Below are 20,619 nucleotides of genomic sequence, written 5' to 3'. Positions count from 1 at the left end.
AGTGATCCCCAGTTAACTAGGGCGGTATCCACAGGACTTTTTATCCTGCCCGTACAGACCCCTAGCTAACCAGAGTGATCCCTAGTTAACTAGGGCGGTATCCACAGGACGCCTCGTTTATTCAGTCCCCTATCCTCTTAGGGCGGTATCCACGAGATCTTAGTGACGTCACAAACTCTTACTTAACTAAATCTACTTTCTTAACTTATCTATTTTCTACTTACCCCACTGCGCAGCCTTCTTGAGCAATCCTCCGGGTCTCTTTTTAGAATAGTTTAGACAGATTCTTTGGATCGGAGAGGCCCTTGGACCGCCTGGGCGCTCCTGTGCCACCAGTGGTCCCCCGTTTTCAACAGGCTATTAGTCCAAATAAAGCGGAAAACCGCCTACCTTTTAGCGGGTGGCCACCCTTTACCTGTTGAACCGGGGAGCTCCTGACGGGCTTGGAAGCGCCTTTAGCTTGTCGTCCGTTATCGAACGGGCCTCTTTCCGATCCTGCCGACTACGCCAATTTTGTCGTGGTTACCGGTGTCCAAACTGAAGCAGATGACACGGAGAATTCTTCAAGAAGTTAAAAGCCTTTATTTGCAAACAACAGCTGGAACAATCAGGATGTCAACCATCTGACTGCCCACTTAGTACACCGGGCAGCCTATTTTTATAGGATTCTTCCAGCCTTAACTTCTTTTCCTTATCTCGCCCTCATACTCCTCTTTACAGTCATTCATCTCTTTGCAGTCACCCTGTTTACCCTGCCACCATTAAACCCCACTCATTGATGAATGTCTGTATTTCTTCACATGTTGCCTTCCACTCTGCCACCATTAAACTTTCAAGTAATCACCCCACTCATTGATGGATGTCTGCATTTCTTCACATGTCACCTTTCACCCTTGTCTTCTATCCTGGTTCATCCATCAATGTTTCTCCTCCTCCTGAGCAGCAGTTACAGACACGTGTCAAGGGTAAGGAATGTCTAGAGCGCCTTAATTAGTTACAGAGAGGCGCCTAATGCCTAAGTAGTTACAAACCTTAAACAATGTCTAATGTATAAAATCATATCGTATTATCTTCCATAACATCCTCAAAAAATTCCAGAAGATTAGTCAAGCATGATTTCCCCTTCGTAAATCCATGCTGACTCGGAACGATCCTGTTACTGCTATCCAAATGCTCCGCAATTTCGTCTTTTATAATTGACTCCAGCATCTTCCCCACCACTGATGTCAGACTAACTGGTCTATAATTTCCCGTTTTCTCTCTCCCTCCTTTCTTAAAAAATGGGATAACATTAGCTGCCCTCCAATCCACAGGAACCGATCCTGAATCTATAGAACATTGGAAAATGATCACCAATGCGTCCACAATTTCTAGAGCCGCCTCCTTAAGAGCTCTGGGATGCAGACCATCAGGCCCTGGGGATTTATCAGCCTTCAGTCCCATCAGTCTACCCAACACCATTTCCCGCCAAATGTGGATTTCCTTCAGTTCCTCCATCACTGGCCACTAGAACATCTGGGAGATTGTTTGTACCTTCCTTCGTGAACACCTGGTGAATCGCCTCTTCACAGCCCAACGCGGTCACATCCTGGTATAGGGTCAGTGCAGGCCGATGGGCTGAAGGGCCTGTTTCTGTGCTGTATATATCTGAGATATATCACATGCTGCTGCAGGAGATCGTTACAAGCACACTGCCCTGACATCTCCGTCACGGGATCAATTCTAACAAAGCCTGCCTGAAACGATGCCCCATTCCCAGCAACCATATCCCTGGGGAACGGTCCTGTAGCTGGTGAGGCAGTCACCCCATGTGCCCCCTGGCAGCCAGAGACCACAGCACCCAGAGCTGTGATTGCCACCGCATACCCCACCGGGCTCCTTCTGTCATGGGCTGGAGCGTGCCAGGAGTGCAGTGGGACACTAACCTCAGCCCGGGATACGGCCAGGATCTGGTGGTCAGTCACACAGCCGCACTGCATGGACACAGGCCCACCCCGCCCTCCTTCACAACCGAGTTGGCATTCTGGGCTGGTCACATTATCTGCATTTGGCCAATATCACTCGAAACCCTTCCCATCCATACATCAAATGTTCAAATGTCTTTCAAGTTGCAATTGTATCCACTTACATAGAAAAAAGTGCAGGAGTAGACCATTCGGCCCTTCGAGCCAGCACCACCATTCAATGTGATCATGGCTGATTGTCCACAATCAGTAACCTGTTCTGCCTTCTCCCCAATATCTCTTAGCCCTAAGATCTGAATCTGACTTCTGCAGCTTCCTCTGGCACCTCTGGACTCCCCTCCGAGACAGTTGCCCCTGAGGTCCTTCTTAAATCTCTCCCATCTCACTTCAAGCCTGTGCCCTCTAGTTTTAGAATTCTCTACTCTGGGGAACTGTGAGTGTTGACTTTATCCGTGCCCGCGTGATGTTTTACACCTCAGTAAGGACATCCCTCAGCCTCCTACGCTCCAGAGGTAAGGTCCCAGCCTGCCCAATCTCTTGTCACTCAAACACAGGTAACATCGATGAATCTCCTCTGCACTCTTTGCAACGTAATGATAATCATCGGATGGCTGTCTCACCAGCCGGTCTGTCTGTCCTTTCTACAGTTCATGTTATTTAAAGTATGTGCTAAAGTGTGTTTTAGTGTTTCTTGGTTTGTTTTATGTGGGGGAGGGGGGGGATTGGGGGAAACTTACCTCTTACCTCGACGGAGATGTGATTTTTCTCCGTGTCGTATCTCCGTCCCCACTGCGGCCTAACATCGAGGAGTTGGCGGCCTTTCCCGGAGACCGGCCCGGCGCTTCATGCCGCGGGCACGGCGCGGACTTTAACATCGTGGAGCTGCGATCCATTGCCGGGGATCGACTGTGGAGAGCTCCAACCGCGGGGCCTGTGGACTTTAACACCGTGAAGCCCGCGGTCTCTGGGGAGAAGAGGCCGACTCGGGAACTCCGTGCCGCGGAGAGAGTTTCAACTGTCCCGACGTGGGGAGTTTCGATCGCCCCGACGCGAGGGCCACGGACAGTCGGCAGCGGCGACTGTGGACGGTTCAACAGCCCCAACCGCGGGTGAACAAAGAGGAAGTTGATGAACTTTATTACCTTCCATCACAGTGAGGAATGTGGAATCCTCTGTGGTGGATATTTATGTTAAATGTTCCTTTATGTGGCTGTGTGTCTTGTTGCTTTTCACTTTGTAAGGCTGTATGGTAACTCAAATTTCAATGTACCTTAATTGGTACATGTGACAATAAAATTGAATCTTGATCTTGAATCTCCTCCTGGGTGACCAGTGCTCCAGAGTGGTGTCACCAACGACTTGTACAGCTGCATCATATCCCAACTCAATGTGTTTCCCACTGAAGACAGGCACGCCAATCGCCTTCTCCACCACCTGATCACCCTGGGATGTTGTGCACGGACGATGGGATGTTGTGCACGGACGATGGGGTGCTGTGCACGGACGATGGGGTGCTGTGCACGGACGATGGCTAGCAGTCTCAGCAAGAAACCTTGGCAGTCCGGCCCGTTTGTAAAATGAAAGCAACCTTTAATGAACCCTGCAGATCAAAATATCGGTCTTTGGTTGTACAAAGTCAGGAGATCCGGGTCTGAGATGAGTCAACCCAGGATCTGCAGAAAACCGTTGCCTTCAGTGTAGTGACTGGGGCGGGTAACCCCCGGGATCACCCATTCCCCTGGGATCACCCATTCCCCAGGGATCACCCATTCCCCAGGGATCACCCATTCCCCCAGGGATCACCCAGTACGCCCGGGATCACCCATTCCCCCCTAAACCGTTCACAGCTTTAGCGACAGTGGAGGGCTGTTCTCAGTGCCCCCCAACTGCAGATGAGGCGCTGAGATTCCCCTCACTGACCCCCCCCCCCCATCATCTAAAAAGAAACCTCACCCAGTTAGCAGCATGAACAATCCTACGCAAGGCTGGGTCAACGACTCTATATAAAGCAGTCAGCACTCACCCCGAACTCCTCCACATCCCAGGGCAGGGGGTGGCAAAGGCCCACTGGCCCTCTGTGGGGGAGAAGGGATTGCACCAGCCTGTCACCCAGGGGTGCCCGTCACCCAGGGTTACCAGGCTGGTGCTGCCCCCACTCTCTGCTCCACTCCTCCACTCTGGGCACTCACCTGCCACCACTACAAGCCCCAGGGACAGAGGGCAGCCCTGACTCACACTAAGAGGAGGCCTCTAAACCCACCCCCCTCCTCATTAAAAACCATACAAAACCCTACCGCGTTAGTCTCTGCCCCGAATTTAAGATCCGATTCAGCTACGAGAGAGAAGTGTGATGGAGGCGCGGGAGCGAGAGGCTCACGTGGGCGCCATTGCCTCTGCGCTGCGCGGGTGAATGGCCAGTGGCCGCTGGTGGCCAAAGCTGCCCACGGTGCCCAGAGCCATCAGGGTGGGCACCGGCCGGTGCTCCCCCACCTCCGCATCCACGCCCAGCCTCCCACCTGCGGAGAGAGAAGAGGGGTGAGCACTGGGGAGAGAGGGGGTGAGCACTGGTGAGAGAGAAGAGGGGGTGAGCACTGGTGAGAGAGAAGAGGGGGCGCACTGGGGAGAGAGAGGGTGAGCACTGGGGAGAGAGAAGAGGGGGTGAGCACTGGTGAGAGAGAAGAGGGGGTGAGCACAGTGGAGTAGAGAGAGGGTGAACCCTGGGGAGAGAGGGGGTGAGCACTGGGGAGAGAGAAGAGGGGGTGAGCACTGGGGAGAGAGGGGGTGAGCACAGGGGAGTAGAGAGAGGGTGAACCCTGGGGAGAGAGAAAAGGGGGCGCACTGGGGAGAGAGAAGAGGGGATGAGCACTGGGGAGAGAGAAGAGGGGATGAGCACTGGGGAGAGAGGGGGTGAGCACTGGGGAGAGAGAAGAGGGGATGAGCACTGGGGAGAGAGGGGGCGAGCACTGGGGAGAGAGAAGAGGGGGTGAGCACTGGGGAGAGAGGGGGCGTACTGGGGAGAGAGGGGGTGAGCACTGGGGAGAGAGAAGAGGGGGTGAGCACTGGGGAGAGAGGGGGTGAGCACTGGGGAAAGAGGGGACGTCCAGGGACACCCGGGGTGAGAGGACACTAAAGTATTTTCAGAGATACAGCGCGGCAACAGGCCCTTCGGCCCACCGTGTCCGCTCCGACCAGCGATCCCCGCACATTAACACTATCCTACACCCACTAAGGACAATTTTTTTCATTTACCAACCCAATTAACCTACAAACCTGCACATCTTTGGAGTATGGGAGGAAACCGAAGATCTCGGAGAAAACCCACGCAGGTCATGGGAAGAACGTAGAAACTCCGTGCAGACGGCACCCTTAGTCGGGATGGAACCTGAGTCTCCGGCGCTGCATTCGCTGGAAGGCAGCAACTCTACCGCTGCACCACCGTGACCACCAGAGTAGGGAGATGTGTGGGGAGAGAACACCCAGGGAGAGGGCGCGGGCCGGGGACAGAGGAGGTGGTAAGGATGGGGGAGAACACACTCGGGGACAGAGGAGGTGGTGAGGACCGGGGGAGAACATGTCCGGGGACAGAGGAGGTGATGAGGATGGGGGAAGAACATGTCCAGGGACAGAGGAGGTGGTGAGGACCGGGGGAGAACACACCCGGGGACAGAGGAGGTGGTGAGGACCGGGGGAGAACATGTCTGGGGAGAGTCCAGCAGTGGAACACCCCTCCCTGACCACTCACCTGATGGGCTGGCATCAGTAACAGTTGTCCCATCGTCCACGAGATCTGGTGACTGCATGGAGAGAGACATAGAGTCAGAGACACCGAGGAGTTCCCTGCAACCTGTTTGTCTCGCGGTTGGTTCACAGACTCGCCAGCCGTCTGCCACGTTGGTGGCTGGAAGAGTCTGTGTACCACGTGTACATGGAGTGTGTGACTCTGTGTACCACATGTACATGGAGTGTGTGTGTGTACCATGTGTACATGGAGTGTGTGAGTCTGTGTACCATGTGTACATGGAGTGTGTGAGTCTGTGTTCCACGTCTACATGGAGTGTGTGTCTGTGTACCACGTGTACATGTAGTGTGTGAGTCTGTGTTCCACGTGTACATGGAGTGTGTGAGGTTGCAGCCCCTGTTCCAATATCTAAAGGGGCTGCTCCTTGCCTTCTGGCTGCACTTCACACCCACCATCCCCATCTCTGGACACCCTGTGCGTAGGGGAGAGGGCAGGGCCGAGGATGTCCTGGTTGGGTTGCTCCTGGGCCTGGCCAAGCTGGCCATCCGCGAGTCACGGCGCCAGGGGGGAGAGGGCAGGGCCGAGGATGTCCTGGTTGGGTTGCTCCTGGGCCTGGCCAAGCTGGCCATCCGCGAGTCACGGCGCCAGGGGGGAGAGGGCAGGGCCGAGGATGTCCTGGTTGGGTTGCTCCTGGGCCTGGCGAAGCTGGCCATCCGCGAGTCACGGCGCCAGGGGGGAGAGGGCAGGGCCGAGGATGTCCTGGTTGGGTTGCTCCTGGACCTGGCCAAGCTGGCCATCCGCGAGTCACGGCGCCAGGGGGGAGAGGGCAGGGCCGAGGATGTCCTGGTTGGGTTGCTCCTGGGCCTGGCCAAGCTGGCCATCCGCGAGTCACGGCACCAGGGGGAAGAGGGCAGGGCCGAGGATGCCCTGGTTGGGTTGCTCCTGGGCCTGGCCAAGCTGGCCATCCGCGAGTCACGGCGCCAGGGGGAAGAGGACTCTGGCTTTAACTTGCACTAAATGTTATTCCCATATCATGTAGGAACTGCAGATGCTGCTTTAAACCAAAGATAGACACAAAATGCTGGAGTAACTCAGCAGGACAGGCAGCATGTCTGGAGAGAAGGAATGGGTAACGTTTCGGGTCGAGGCCCTTCTTCAGACTAGTCGGGAAAGGGAAACGATATAGATGATGATGTAGAGATATAGAACAAATGAATGAAATATATGGAAAGACGTAATGATGATAAAGGAAACAGGTTGTTGTTAGGTGTTTGCCAGATGTGAACGGGAACCTGGTGTTGACCCAGCCTTGGGTGGGGAGACATGGAGTGCAGGGGACACTTGAAGGAAGAGAAATCAATATTCACACCACTGGGCTGTAAGCTGCCCAAGCAAAATATGAGATGCTGTTCCTCCAATTTGCGTTTAGCCTCACTCTGACAATGGAGGAGACCGAGGACAGAAAGGTCTGTGTAGGAATGGGAAGGAGAATTGAAGTGTCCAACAACAGGGAGATCAGGTTGGTCCAGGCGGGCTGAGTGAAGGTGTTCCATGAAACGATCGCCCAGTCTGCGTTTGGTCTCGCCGATGTACAAGAGTCCACATCTTGAACAACGGATACAGTAGATGAGGTGCAAGTGAACCTCTGCCTCACCTGAAGGACTGTCGGGGTCCCTGGACAGAGTCGAGGAGGAGGTATAGGGACAGGTGTTGCATCTTCTGCGGTTGCAGGGGAAGGTACCTGGGGAGGGGATGGTTTGGGTGGGAAGGGATGAGTTAACCAGGGAGTTGTGGAGGGAACGGTCTCTGTTGAAGGTGGGAAGGGGTGGAGATGGGAAGATGTGGCTCGTGGTGGGATCCTGTTGGAGGTGTCAGAAATGTCGGAGGATTATGTGTTGTATGTGCCGGCTGATGGGGTGGAAGGTGAGGACTAGGGGGACTCTGTCTCTGTTGTGACTAGGGGGAGGGGGAGCAAGGGCGGAGCTGGGGGGTACCGAGGAGACATGAGTGGGGGCCTCCTCTATGATGGGAGAGGGGAACTTCTGTTCCCTAAAGAAAGAGGACATCTCGGATGCCCTGGTATGGAACACCTCATCTTGGGTGCAGATGCGGCGTAGATGGAGGAATTGGGAGCAGGGGATAGAGTCTTTGCAGGAAGCAAGCTGCCTGCCCCTTTTCCAGGGTTACATCTGCGCCCGGGTGGCACGAGAGAAGGACTACGCGCTGTCCAGGGGCACCCTGGGTGATTTCCGGGACCGCTGGGCACCGCGTGGGGTGGAAGTCATCCTTGACAAGGATGGTGATATTTAAGGATATTTGTTTAGACAATTGGGTGAGTTTGTATTGTGGTGATGGGTTTGTTTGGTATTGCTTTGTATTATATATATTAAATGTAGAAACATAGAAAATAGGTGCAGGAGGAGGCCATTTGGCCCTTCGAGCCAGCACCGCTATTCATGGTGATCATGGCTGATCATCTACAATCAGTAACCTGTGCCTGCCTTCTCCCCATATCCCTTGATTCCACTAGCCCCCAGAGCTCTATCTAACTCTTTTAAATCCATCCAGTGAATTGGCCTCCACTGCCTTCTGTGGCAGAGAATTCCACAAATTCACAACTCTCTGGGTGAAAAAGATTTTTCTCACCTCAGTTTAAAATGGCCTCCCCTTTATTCTAAGACTGTGTCCCCTGGTTCTGGACTCGCCCAACATTGGGAACATTTTTCCTGCATCCAGCTTGTCCAGTCCTTTTATAATTTATACGTCTCTATAACCTTCTAAACTCCAGTGAATATTATTGCATTTAGTGTTGTTTACTCGTCTCCCTGAGTACCAGGCCTCCCACAATGAGACGCTCCGTGAGTTCACTGTGGCATGCTGCTACCTGGGCCCAGTGGAGATTGCTACCGTGATTGTCTGTGACAACACTGCTGTATCTAACGCATGCTTGAATCGGACTGTTCTGCCCCTGCCTCTAATCCCCACACTCGCCTCCTCCCACTCTCCCTGTCTAAGTGCATCAACATTTCTCTCGGGTCTTTCCGCTGGCCGTTTGGCAGCGTGTTCCTGCCTGCTACTGGGGAAAAGTGATGTGAGCTCTTGGCGGAAGGTTGGGAGAAATGCAGGAGGTGCCAGTAAATATCAGAGGTGCTGAAGTGAGGATGGTTGCTGGGCAAGTCTCACCAAAACGTTTCCTGCTCCACCCTGAAGCTACAGCCACTGAAGCACACTAAAGCCTCTAGTCCCCAGCTCCTCTCTCATGTCCCCCATTGCCACACTGCTCAGTACCACCAGGAGACTTACCGCTGGTGATCCCCTCATTCATCCATAGCATCCCCCTGGTGTACGTGGTGAGCTCACTGACTGCTAGCATCATGGTCTGGTTGGGCAACTCAAATGCCCAGCAACGATGGAGACTACGGAGTGGTGCACACTGCCCGGTCGCTCCTCACAAGTACTGTGAAGGGATCTACAGGAGGCACTGCCTCAAAAAAGGGACCCTTTTAATACTACCCTGGCCACGCTCTCATCTTGCTGCTATCACCGGGAAGGAAGGTACAGGAGCCTGAAAACCGTGACCTCCAGGTTCAAGAACAGCTTCTTCCCAGCAACCATCAGGCAGGCTCCTGAACATCTCACTAACCTCCCCAACTATGTTGTTCTAGCTCTGTGCTGGTGGCACTACAGACTTTCAATTTTATGCTTACCCACTACCATGATGATTCATTTATTGCATTATTGATGATTATATATTTATCCCTGTGCTTTTGTGTTTCATTGTTCTAAGACTGGTATCTATCACAAGTAAACTCTCTTCATCACACACACTCTGCCCAATGTGAGCTGTTCCTTCCCTCTCTGTCATCAGTTCATTCACCAGGTCTCTATCCACATAGTACATTACTCCCACTCATGTGCCTTCCAACTTCAGTCTACAATCGCATGCACCTTGAGGCCAGTTTATTGGCTATATTTAAGAGGGAGTTAGATGTGGCCCTTGTGGCTAAAGGGATCAGGGGGTATGGAGAGAAGGCAGGTACGGGATACTGAGTTGGATGATCAGCCATGATCATATTGAATGGAGGTGCAGGCTCGAAGGGCCGAATGGCCTACTCCTGCACCTATTTTCTATGTTTCTATGCAACTTCAGTACACAATCACTTGTCCCTTCCAACTTCAGTCTACAATCCTATGCACCTTCCAACTTCAGTACACAATCTTGTGTCCCTTCCAACTTCAGTACACAATCTTGTGTCCCTTCCAACTTCAGTACACAATCTTGTGTCCCTTCCAACTTCAGTACACAATCTTGTGTCCCTTCCAACTTCAGTACACAATCCTATGCACCTGCCAACTTCAGTACACAATCTTGTGTCCCTTCCAACTTCAGTACACAATCTTGTGTCCCTTCCAACTTCAGTACACAATCTTGTGTCCCTTCCAACTTCAGTCTACAATCCTATGCACTTTCCAACTTCAGTACACAATCTTGTGTCCCTTCCAACTTCAGTACACAATCTTGTGTCCCTTCCAACTTCAGTACAATTTATCCCAAAGAGGAGGAAAGATTCCAAGGGGAGTAAGAGGCACCCGTGGCTGACAAGGGAAGTCAAGGACAGCATAAAAATAGAAGAGAAGAAGTACAACAAAGCAAAGAAGAGTGGGAAGCCAGAGGATTGGGACTCTTTTAAAGAGCAACAGAAGATGACTAAGAAGGCAATACGGGGAGAAAAGATGAGGTACGAGGGTAAACTAGCCAATAATACAAAGTAGGATAGTAAAAGCTTTTTTAGGTATGTAGAGGGAAAAAATTGTCAAGTCAAATGTGGGTCCCTTGAAGACAGAAGCGGGGGAATATATTATGGGGAACAAGGAAATGGCAGACGAGTTGAACCGGTACTTTGGATCTGTCTTCACTAAGGAAGATACAAACAATCTCCCAGATGTTCTAGTGGCCAGAGATCCTAGGATGATGGAGGAACTGAAGGAAATCCACATTAGGCAGGAAATGGTGTTGGGTAAACTGATGGGACTGAAGGCTGATAAATCCCCAGGGCCTGATGGTCTGCATCCCAGAGTACTTAAGGAGGTGGCGCTAGAAATTGTGGACGCATTGGTGATCATTTTCCAATGTTCTATAGATTCAGGATCAGTTCATGTGGATTGGAGGGTAGCTAATGTTGTCCCACTTTTTAAGAAAGGAGGGAGAGAGAAAACGGGAAATTATAGACCAGTTAGTCTGACATCAGTGGTGGGGAAGATGCTGGAGCCAATTATAAAAGACGAAATTGCGGAGCATTTGGATAGCAGTAACAGGATCGTTCCGAGTCAGCATGGATTTACGAAGGGGAAATCATGCTTGACTAATCTTCTGGAATTCTTTGAGGATGTAACTAGGAAAATTGACAGGGGAGAGCCGGTGGATGTGGTGTACCTCGACTTTCAGAAAGCCTTTGACAAGGTCCCACATAGGAGATTAGTGGGCAAAATTAGAGCACATGGGTAGGGTACTGACATGGATAGAAAATTGGTTGACAGTCAGAAAGCAAAGAGTGGGGATAAATGGCAGGCAGTGACTAGTGGGGTACCGCAAGGCTCGGTGCTGGGACCACAGCTATTTACAATATACATTAATGACTTGGATGAAGGGATTAAAAGTACCATTAGCAAATTTGCAGATGATACAAAGCTGGGTGGTAGTGTGAACTGTGAGGAAGATGCTATGAGGTTGCAGGGTGACTTGGACAGGTTGTGTGAGTGGGCGGATGCATGGCAGATGCAGTTTAATGTGGATAAGTGTGAGGTTATCCACTTTGGTGGTAAGAATAGGAAGGCAGAGTATTATCTGAATGGTGTCAAGTTAGGAAAAGGGGACGTACAACGAGATCTGGGTGTCCTAGTGCATCAGTCACTGAAAGGAAGCATGCAGGTACAGCAGGCAGTGAAGAAAGCCAATGGAATGTTGGCCTTCATAACAAGAGGAGTTGAGTATAGGAGCAAAGAGGTCCTTCTGCATTTGTACAGGGCCCTAGTGAGACCGCACCTGGAGTACTGTGTGCAGTTTTGGTCTCCAAATTTGAGGAAGGATATTCTTGCTATTGAGGGCGTGCAGCGTAGGTTTACTAGGTTAATTCCCGGAATGGCGGGACTGTCATATGTTGAAAGACTGGAGCGACTAGGCTTGTATACACTGGAATTTAGAAGGATGAGAGGAGATCTTATCGAAACGTATAAGATTATTAAGGGGTTGGACACATTAGAGGCAGGAAACATGTTCCCAATTTTGGGGGAGTCCAGAACAAGGGGCCACAGTTTAAGAATAAGGGGTAGGCCATTTAGAACAGAGATGAGGAAAAACTTTTTCAGTCAGAGAGTTGTGAACCTGTGGAATTCTCTGCCTCAGAAGGCAGTGGAGGCCAATTCTCTGAATGTATTCAAGAGAGAGCTAGATAGAGCTCTTAAGGATAGCGGAGTCAGGGGGTATGGGGAGAAGGCAGGAACGGGGTATTGATTGAGAATGATCAGCCATGATCACATTGAATGGCGGTGCGTACAGGCTCAAAGGGCCGAATGGCCTCCTCCTGCACCTATTGTCTATTGAGTGACAATCACATGTCCCTTCCAACTTCAGTACACAATCGCGTTGTGCCTTCCTATCAAAAGCTTATGAGATGCCAGGTACAATGTTTACTGTCCACTCTCTGTCTGACCCGAAGCGTCACCTATTCATGTTCTCCAGAGATGCTGCTTGACCCGCTGGGTTACTCCAACACGCTGTGTCTTTCCTTGCTAAACCAGCATCTGCAATTTCTTGTTTCTATTTTTACTGCTATTTATTCTGCAAGTTGAAACACAAGAGTGTCAACAGGGATATCAGACATGGCCTGTCTCTCGTAACTCCAGGTTGACTTGACTCAAGACTGTTACTATCTTCCAACTACCTTGCTACCATTTCTAAGACGGTCATCTTTCCATTCTGTCTGTCTCTCCTTTCTAGATCATGGGTTACATTTGCTACCCTCCAAAAGTGGGAATGGTTGTGGGATCGATGGCCCATTGGAAGATGAATGAATGAATGAATGAATGATCCACGCTGTATGTTTAAGTCTACGTCTGTCTACAGAACCCTACAGCATGTCACCGGTCCTGGGGGTGTGTGTTTCAGTCCCGCTATTTCCCCAGTAACACTTTTTCCTGAAGAGGTTTTGTTGAGTTTTCCGTTCACTCCAGAGTTGTGGGTCGCCAGGACTCAGGCACTTTGTTACATTCCCTTGCCATTTCCTCAGTACAATGACCTCCGTCTCAGTCTGAAGGGGACTCAGGCAGAGAACTCGACAGTACCGTATCCCTCTAAACCCTCCCTAACCATATATCTGTCCAAATGTCTTGTAAAAGTCATAAACATTTCTCTCGCTTCCTCGGGCAGCTCATGGACTATCTTCTGAGTGAAGACGTTGCCCCTGAGGTCCCTCTTAAATCTCCCCCCTCACCTGCACCCTGGCATCCACTTTATCCATGCCCCTCATGATGTTATACACGTCAGTACAGCCACTCCCCAGCCTCCCACGCCCCAGGGGCCGGTGTTGGATCCAACATTACAGATTTGGATGATGACAAGCGTAACCTTGTAGGTTCATGACACTAAGATTGCTGGTGTAGTAGATGGTGAGTTGACAACACAATCTATATCAGTGAGGAAGGTGGGCCAAGGAATAACAAAAGGAATGTAACTCTGACAAGTGTTAGGGCAGGACACACAGCAAGTCGTATAGCCCTGGTGAGTATGTAGAACAGAGAGATCTGGGAGTGCAGGTGCACGGCTCCATAAAGTGGTGGGGCAGGTGGACAGGGTGGTGGTGAAGGCATTTGGTCTGCTTGCCTTAATTGGGAAGGGCATTAAGTAGAACAGTTGAATATTTTGATGCTATTGAGGTAGTGCAGAGTACATTCACCAGATTAATCCCCGGGATGGCGGGACTGTCATATGAGGAAAGATTGGAAAGACTGGGCTTGTATTCACTGGAGTTTAGAAGGATGAGAGGGGATCTTATAGAGACGTATAAAATTATGAAAGGACTGGACAAGCTAGATGCAGGAAAAATGTTCCCAATGTTGGGGGAGTCCAGAACCAGGGGCCACAGTTTTAGAATAAAGGGGAGGCCATTTAAAACTGAGGTGAGAAAAATCTTTTTCACCCAGAGAGTTGTGAATTTGTGGAATTCTCCGCCACAGAGGGCAGTGGAGGCCAAATCACTGGATGGATTTAAAAGAGAGTTGGATAGAGCTCTCGGGGCTAGCGGAATCAAGGGATATGGGGAGAAGGCAGGAACGGGGTACTGATTGTGGATGATCAGCCATGATCACAATGACTGGCGGTGCTGGCTCGAAGGGCCAAATGGCCTCCTCCTGCACCTGTTGTCTATGTCTCTACGTAAGTGTACAAGTCGGCGGTGTGAAAGAAATTAATCAGAAAGTTACCTGGGCCTGAGTACTAGAGTTACAGTCTACAAGTGACATAGTTGACATATTTTTCTTTGATGCTGATGTCAAGGGGTGACCTTATTGAGGTGCACAAGATAGTATATAAAGTGAATGTTCTCAGGGTACATTATTTAAAGACGAGAGGGCGTAGGCTTAAGGTGAGAAGGGAGAGATTTACAAGGGGCCTCACGGGCAAGTTTACACAGGGTATCACAAAATGCTGGAGTAACTCAGCAGGTCAGGCAGCATCTAGGAGAGAAGGAATGGGTGACGTTTCGGGTCGAGACACTTCTTCAGGGGGGCGGGACAAAGAAATGATATAGGTGGAGGCAGGAAGACAGTGGGAGAACTGGGAAAGGGGGAGGGAAAGAGAGGGACAGAGGAACTATGTAAGGTTAGAGAAGTCAACGTTTATAGGGTATTCCTAACATGGAATGAGCTGCCAGAAGGTGCTGTAGAAGTGGATACAATGACAACCTTCACACACAGTTGGACACTTGGAGAGGAAGGGTTTAGAGGCATCTGGAGCAAATGCAGGCTTGGTCCCTGCAGTATACCAAGGTGGTGGGCACGGACAAGCTGGCCGATGGGCCAGGAGAGGTTCCTGAGGCCACAGTGTGTCCAGAACTGTCAGCCACCACAGCGTGCCTGTCTGTGGCTGGCTGGACAGAAGGTGTGAGACTCAGCCACGTGTCACAACCTGATCCACACTCTCACGCTGCTGAGGTGGACTGGCAGCCACAGGGGACCCAGCAACACAACACTAACAAGCACATGCCAATGGAACCAGGGACCAGGCAGCCCACCACAGCACCAGGACCGCAAGGCCCTCAACCCAAGCCCACTGCATGCTCACCCATCCAAGCTCAGCCACCCCTAACACAGCACAGCCAATGATGCAGGGCAGGGCTTCAGGCGGGAGGCAGGGACTGGGCATGGGGCAGGGACTGGGGATGGGGACGGGGCAGGGACTGGGGATGGGGACGGGGCAGGGACTGGGGATGGAGCAGGGACTGGGGATGGGGACGGGGCAGGGACTGGGGATGGGGCAGGGACTGGGGATGGGGACAGGGCAGGGACTGGGGATGGGGCAAGGACTGGGGATGGGGACAGGGCAGGGACTGGGGACAGGGCAGGGACTGGGGATGGGGCAAGGACTGGGGATGGGGACAGGGCAGGGACTGGGGACAGGGCAGGGACTGGGGATGGGGCAAGGACTGGGGATGAGGACAGGGCAGGGACTGGGGATGGGGCAGGGACTGGGGATGGGGCAGGGACTGGGGATGGGGCAGGGACGGGGGATGGGGCAGGGACGGGGGATGGGGCAGGGACGAGGGATTGGGACGGGGCAGGGACTGGGGATGGGGCAGGGACGGGGGATGGGGCAGGGACGGGGGATGGGGACGGGGCAGGGACTGGGCATGGGGATGGGGCAGGGACTGGGGATGGGGACGGGGCAGGGACTGGGGATGGGGCAAGGACTGGGGATGGGGACAGGGCAGGGACTGGGGATGGGGACGGAGCAGGGACTGGGGATGGGGCAAGGACTGGGGATGGGGCAAGGACTGGGGATGGGGACAGGGCAGGGACTGGGGACAGGGCAGGGACTGGGGATGGGGACAGGGCAGGGACTGGGGACAGGGCAGGGACTGGGGATGGGGACAGGGCAGGGACTGGGGACAGGGCAGGGACTGGGGATGGGGCAAGGACTGGGGATGGGGACAGGGCAAGGACTGGGGACAGGGCAGGGACTGGGGATGGGGCAAGGACTGGGGATGGGGACAGGGCAGGGACTGGGGATGGGGCAGGGACTGGGGATGGGGCAGGGACTGGGGTAGGGACTGGGGATGGGGCAGGGACGGGGGATGGGGCAGGGACGGGGGATGGGGACGGGGCAGGGACTGGGGATGGGGCAGGGACGGGGGATGGGGACGGGGCAGGGACTGGGCATGGGGATGGGGCAGGGACTGGGGACGGAGCAGGGACTGGGGATGGGGACGGAGCAGGGACTGGGGATGGGGACGGAGCAGGGACTGGGGATGGGGACGGGGCAGGGACTGGGGATGGGGACGGAGCAGGGACTGGGGATGGGGCAGGGACGGGGGATGGGGGAGGGACTCGGGATGGGGCAGGGACGGGGGACGGGGCAGGGACGGGGGATGGGGCAGGGACGGGGGATGGGGCAGGGACTGGGGATGGGGATGGGGCAGGGACTGGGGATGGGGCAGGGACTGGGGATGGGGCAGGGACGGGGGATGGGGCAGGGACTGGGGATGGGGATGGGGCAGGGACTGGGGATGGGGCAGGGACTGGGGATGGGGCAGGGACTGGGGATGGGGATGGGGCAGGGACTGGGGATGGGGCAGGGACTGGGGATGGGGCAGGGACGGGGGATGGGGCAGGGACTGGGGATGGGGCAGGGACTGGGGATGGGGCAGGGACTGGGGATGGGGCAGGGACTAGGGATGGGGCAGGGACTGGGGATGGGGCAGGGACTGGGGATGGGGCAGGGACTGGGGATGGGGCAGGGACGGGGGATGGGGCAGGGACGGGGGATGGGGCAGGGACGGGGAAGGGGCAGGGACGGGGGACGAGGCAGGGACGGGATGGGGCAGGGACTGGGGATGGGGCAGGGACTGGGGATGGGGCAGGGACTGGGGATGGGGACAGGGCAGGGACTGGGGATGGGGACGGGGCAGGGTCTGGGGATGGGGACGAGGCAGGGACTGGGGATGGGGACAGGGACTGGGGATGGGGACAGGGCAGGGACTGGGGATGGGGACGGGGCAGGGACTGGGGATGGGGCAAGGACTGGGGATGTGGCAGGGATGGGGGATGGGGCAGGGACTGGGGATGGGGACGGGGCAGGGACTGGGGATGGGGACGGGGCAGGGACTGGGGATGGGGACGGGGCAGGGACTGGGGATGGGGACGGGGCAGGGACTGGGGATGGGGCAGGGACTGGGGATGGGGCAGGGACTGGGGATGGGGCAGGAACTGGGGATGCGGCAGGGACTGGGGATGGGGCAGGGACTGGGGATGGGGATGGGGCAGGGACTGGGGATGGGGCAAGGACTGGGGATGGGGACAGGGCAGGGACTGGGGTAGGGACTGGGGATGGGGCAGGGACGGGGGATGGGGCAGGGACGGGGCATGGGGACGGGGCAGGGGGACTGGGCAGGGACTGGGGATGGGGACAGGGCAGGGACTGGGCATGGGGCAGGGACTGGGGATGGGGCAGGGACTGGGGATGGGGACGGGGCAGGGACTGGGGATGGGGCAGGGATGGGGGATGGGGCAGGGACGGGGCATGGGGCAGGGATTGGGCAGGGACTGGGGATGGGGACGGGGCAGGGACTGGGGATGGGGCAGGGATGGGGACGGGGCATGGGGACGGGGCAGGGACTGGGCATGGGGATGGGGCAGGGACTGGGGATGGGGACGGGGCAGGGACTGGGGATGGGGCAAGGACTGGGGATGGGGACAGGGCAGGGACTGGGGATGGGGACGGAGCAGGGACTGGGGATGGGGCAAGGACTGGGGATGGGGCAAGGACTGGGGATGGGGACAGGGCAGGGACTGGGGACAGGGCAGGGACTGGGGATGGGGACAGGGCAGGGACTGGGGACAGGGCAGGGACTGGGGATGGGGACAGGGCAGGGACTGGGGACAGGGCAGGGACTGGGGATGGGGCAAGGACTGGGGATGGGGACAGGGCAAGGACTGGGGACAGGGCAGGGACTGGGGATGGGGCAAGGACTGGGGATGGGGACAGGGCAGGGACTGGGGATGGGGCAGGGACTGGGGATGGGGCAGGGACTGGGGTAGGGACTGGGGATGGGGCAGGGACGGGGGATGGGGCAGGGACGGGGGATGGGGACGGGGCAGGGACTGGGGATGGGGCAGGGACGGGGGATGGGGACGGGGCAGGGACTGGGCATGGGGATGGGGCAGGGACTGGGGACGGAGCAGGGACTGGGGATGGGGACGGAGCAGGGACTGGGGATGGGGACGGGGCAGGGACTGGGGATGGGGACGGAGCAGGGACTGGGGATGGGGCAGGGACGGGGGATGGGGGAGGGACTCGGGATGGGGCAGGGACGGGGGACGGGGCAGGGACGGGGGATGGGGCAGGGACGGGGGATGGGGCAGGGACTGGGGATGGGGATGGGGCAGGGACTGGGGATGGGGCAGGGACTGGGGATGGGGCAGGGACGGGGGATGGGGCAGGGACTGGGGATGGGGATGGGGCAGGGACTGGGGATGGGGCAGGGACTGGGGATGGGGCAGGGACTGGGGATGGGGATGGGGCAGGGACTGGGGATGGGGCAGGGACTGGGGATGGGGCAGGGACGGGGGATGGGGCAGGGACTGGGGATGGGGCAGGGACTGGGGATGGGGCAGGGACTGGGGATGGGGCAGGGACTAGGGATGGGGCAGGGACTGGGGATGGGGCAGGGACTGGGGATGGGGCAGGGACTGGGGATGGGGCAGGGACGGGGGATGGGGCAGGGACGGGGATGGGGCAGGGACGGGGAAGGGGCAGGGACGGGGGACGAGGCAGGGACGGGATGGGGCAGGGACTGGGGATGGGGCAGGGACTGGGGATGGGGCAGGGACTGGGGATGGGGACAGGGCAGGGACTGGGGATGGGGACGGGGCAGGGTCTGGGGATGGGGACGAGGCAGGGACTGGGGATGGGGACAGGGACTGGGGATGGGGACAGGGCAGGGACTGGGGATGGGGACGGGGCAGGGACTGGGGATGGGGCAAGGACTGGGGATGTGGCAGGGATGGGGGATGGGGCAGGGACTGGGGATGGGGACGGGGCAGGGACTGGGGATGGGGACGGGGCAGGGACTGGGGATGGGGACGGGGCAGGGACTGGGGATGGGGACGGGGCAGGGACTGGGGATGGGGCAGGGACTGGGGATGGGGCAGGGACTGGGGATGGGGCAGGGACTGGGGATGGGGCAGGGACTGGGGATGGGGCAGGGACTGGGGATGGGGATGGGGCAGGGACTGGGGATGGGGCAAGGACTGGGGATGGGGACAGGGCAGGGACTGGGGTAGGGACTGGGGATGGGGCAGGGACGGGGGATGGGGCAGGGACGGGGCATGGGGACGGGGCAGGGACGGGGCATGGGGACTGGGCAGGGACTGGGGATGGGGACAGGGCAGGGACTGGGCATGGGGCAGGGACTGGGGATGGGGCAGGGACTGGGGATGGGGACGGGGCAGGGACTGGGGATGGGGCAGGGATGGGGGATGGGGCAGGGACGGGGCATGGGGCAGGGATTGGGCAGGGACTGGGGATGGGGACGGGGCAGGGACTGGGGATGGGGCAGGGATGGGGACGGGGCAGGGACGGGGCATGGGGACGGAGCAGGGACTGGGGACGGGGCAGGGACTGGGGATGGGGCAGGGACTGGGCAGTGACTGGGGATGGGGCAGGGACTGGGGGTGGGGCAGGGACTGGGGATGGGGCAGGGACGGGGCATGGGGCAGGGACTGGGGATGGGGACGGGGCAGGGACTGGGGATGGGGCAGGGACTGGGGATGGGGCAGGGACTGGGGATGGGGACGGGGCAGGGACTGGGGACGGGGCAGGGACGGGGGATGGGGCAGGGACGGGGCATGGGGCAGGGACTGGGGATGGGGACGGGGCAGGGACTGGGGATGGGGCAGGGACTGGGGATGGGGCAGGGACTGGGGACGGGGCAGGGACTGGGGACGGGGCAGGGACTGGGGATGGGCAGGGACTGGGGATGGGGCAGGGACTGGGGATGGGGACGGGGCAGGGGATGGGGCAGGGACTGGGGATGGGGCAGGGACTGGGGATGGGGCAGGGACTGGGGATGGGGCAGGGACTGGGGATGGGGCAGGGACTGGGGATGGGGACAGGGCAGGGACTGGGGATGGGGACGGGGCAGGGACTGGGGACGGGGCAGGGACTGGGGATGGGGATGGGACAGGGGACAGGGCAGGGACGGGGCATGGGGATGGGACAGGGGATGGGGATGGCAATGGAGATGGCGCAGGGGCAGGGGCTGGGACCACCACGCTGGCACTGAGATGCACACAGCATGCAGCTGTACCTGGATCTCGTACACCGGTTTGGATGACGGGATTGCTGCAAACTGGCGGTAATCAAACTTCTTTTCTGACCAGGACTGCAGGGACAGTAAAGACCAGTGAGAACAAAAAACAACCACAATGTGAGGACAGGAGAGAAACACTACACTGTGGACCAGGAAACACCACACTGTGGACCAGGAAACACCACACTGTGGACCAGGAAACACCACACTGTGGACCAGGAAACACCACACTGTGGACCAGGAAACACCACACTGTGGACCAGGAAACACCACACTGTGGACCAGGAAACACCACACTGTGGACCAGGAAACACCACACTGTGGACCAGGAAAC

The 20,619-nt window shown here is 56.6% G+C and overlaps 1 protein-coding gene across 1 annotated transcript in view; it reads right to left on the bottom strand.

The window, feature by feature from the left end:
* Window positions 1–3,899: 3,899 nt before the first annotated feature.
* The window catches only part of scrib (scribble planar cell polarity protein), a 152,726-nt gene continuing 136,006 nt past the window's right edge, over window positions 3,900–20,619 (bottom strand). Inside the window, 3 exon segments of the mRNA XM_078424311.1 lie at window positions 3,900–4,480; window positions 5,707–5,758; window positions 20,283–20,357. Coding sequence (XP_078280437.1) covers window positions 4,338–4,480; window positions 5,707–5,758; window positions 20,283–20,357 — 270 coding nt within the window. The 3' untranslated portion in view covers window positions 3,900–4,337.

Source organism: Rhinoraja longicauda, chromosome 2 (assembly GCF_053455715.1).
Source record: "Rhinoraja longicauda isolate Sanriku21f chromosome 2, sRhiLon1.1, whole genome shotgun sequence".
Classification (NCBI taxonomy): domain Eukaryota; kingdom Metazoa; phylum Chordata; class Chondrichthyes; order Rajiformes; family Arhynchobatidae; genus Rhinoraja; species Rhinoraja longicauda.
Note: the sequence above shows the minus strand (reverse complement) of the source record. Positions and strands in the feature narration are given on the sequence as shown.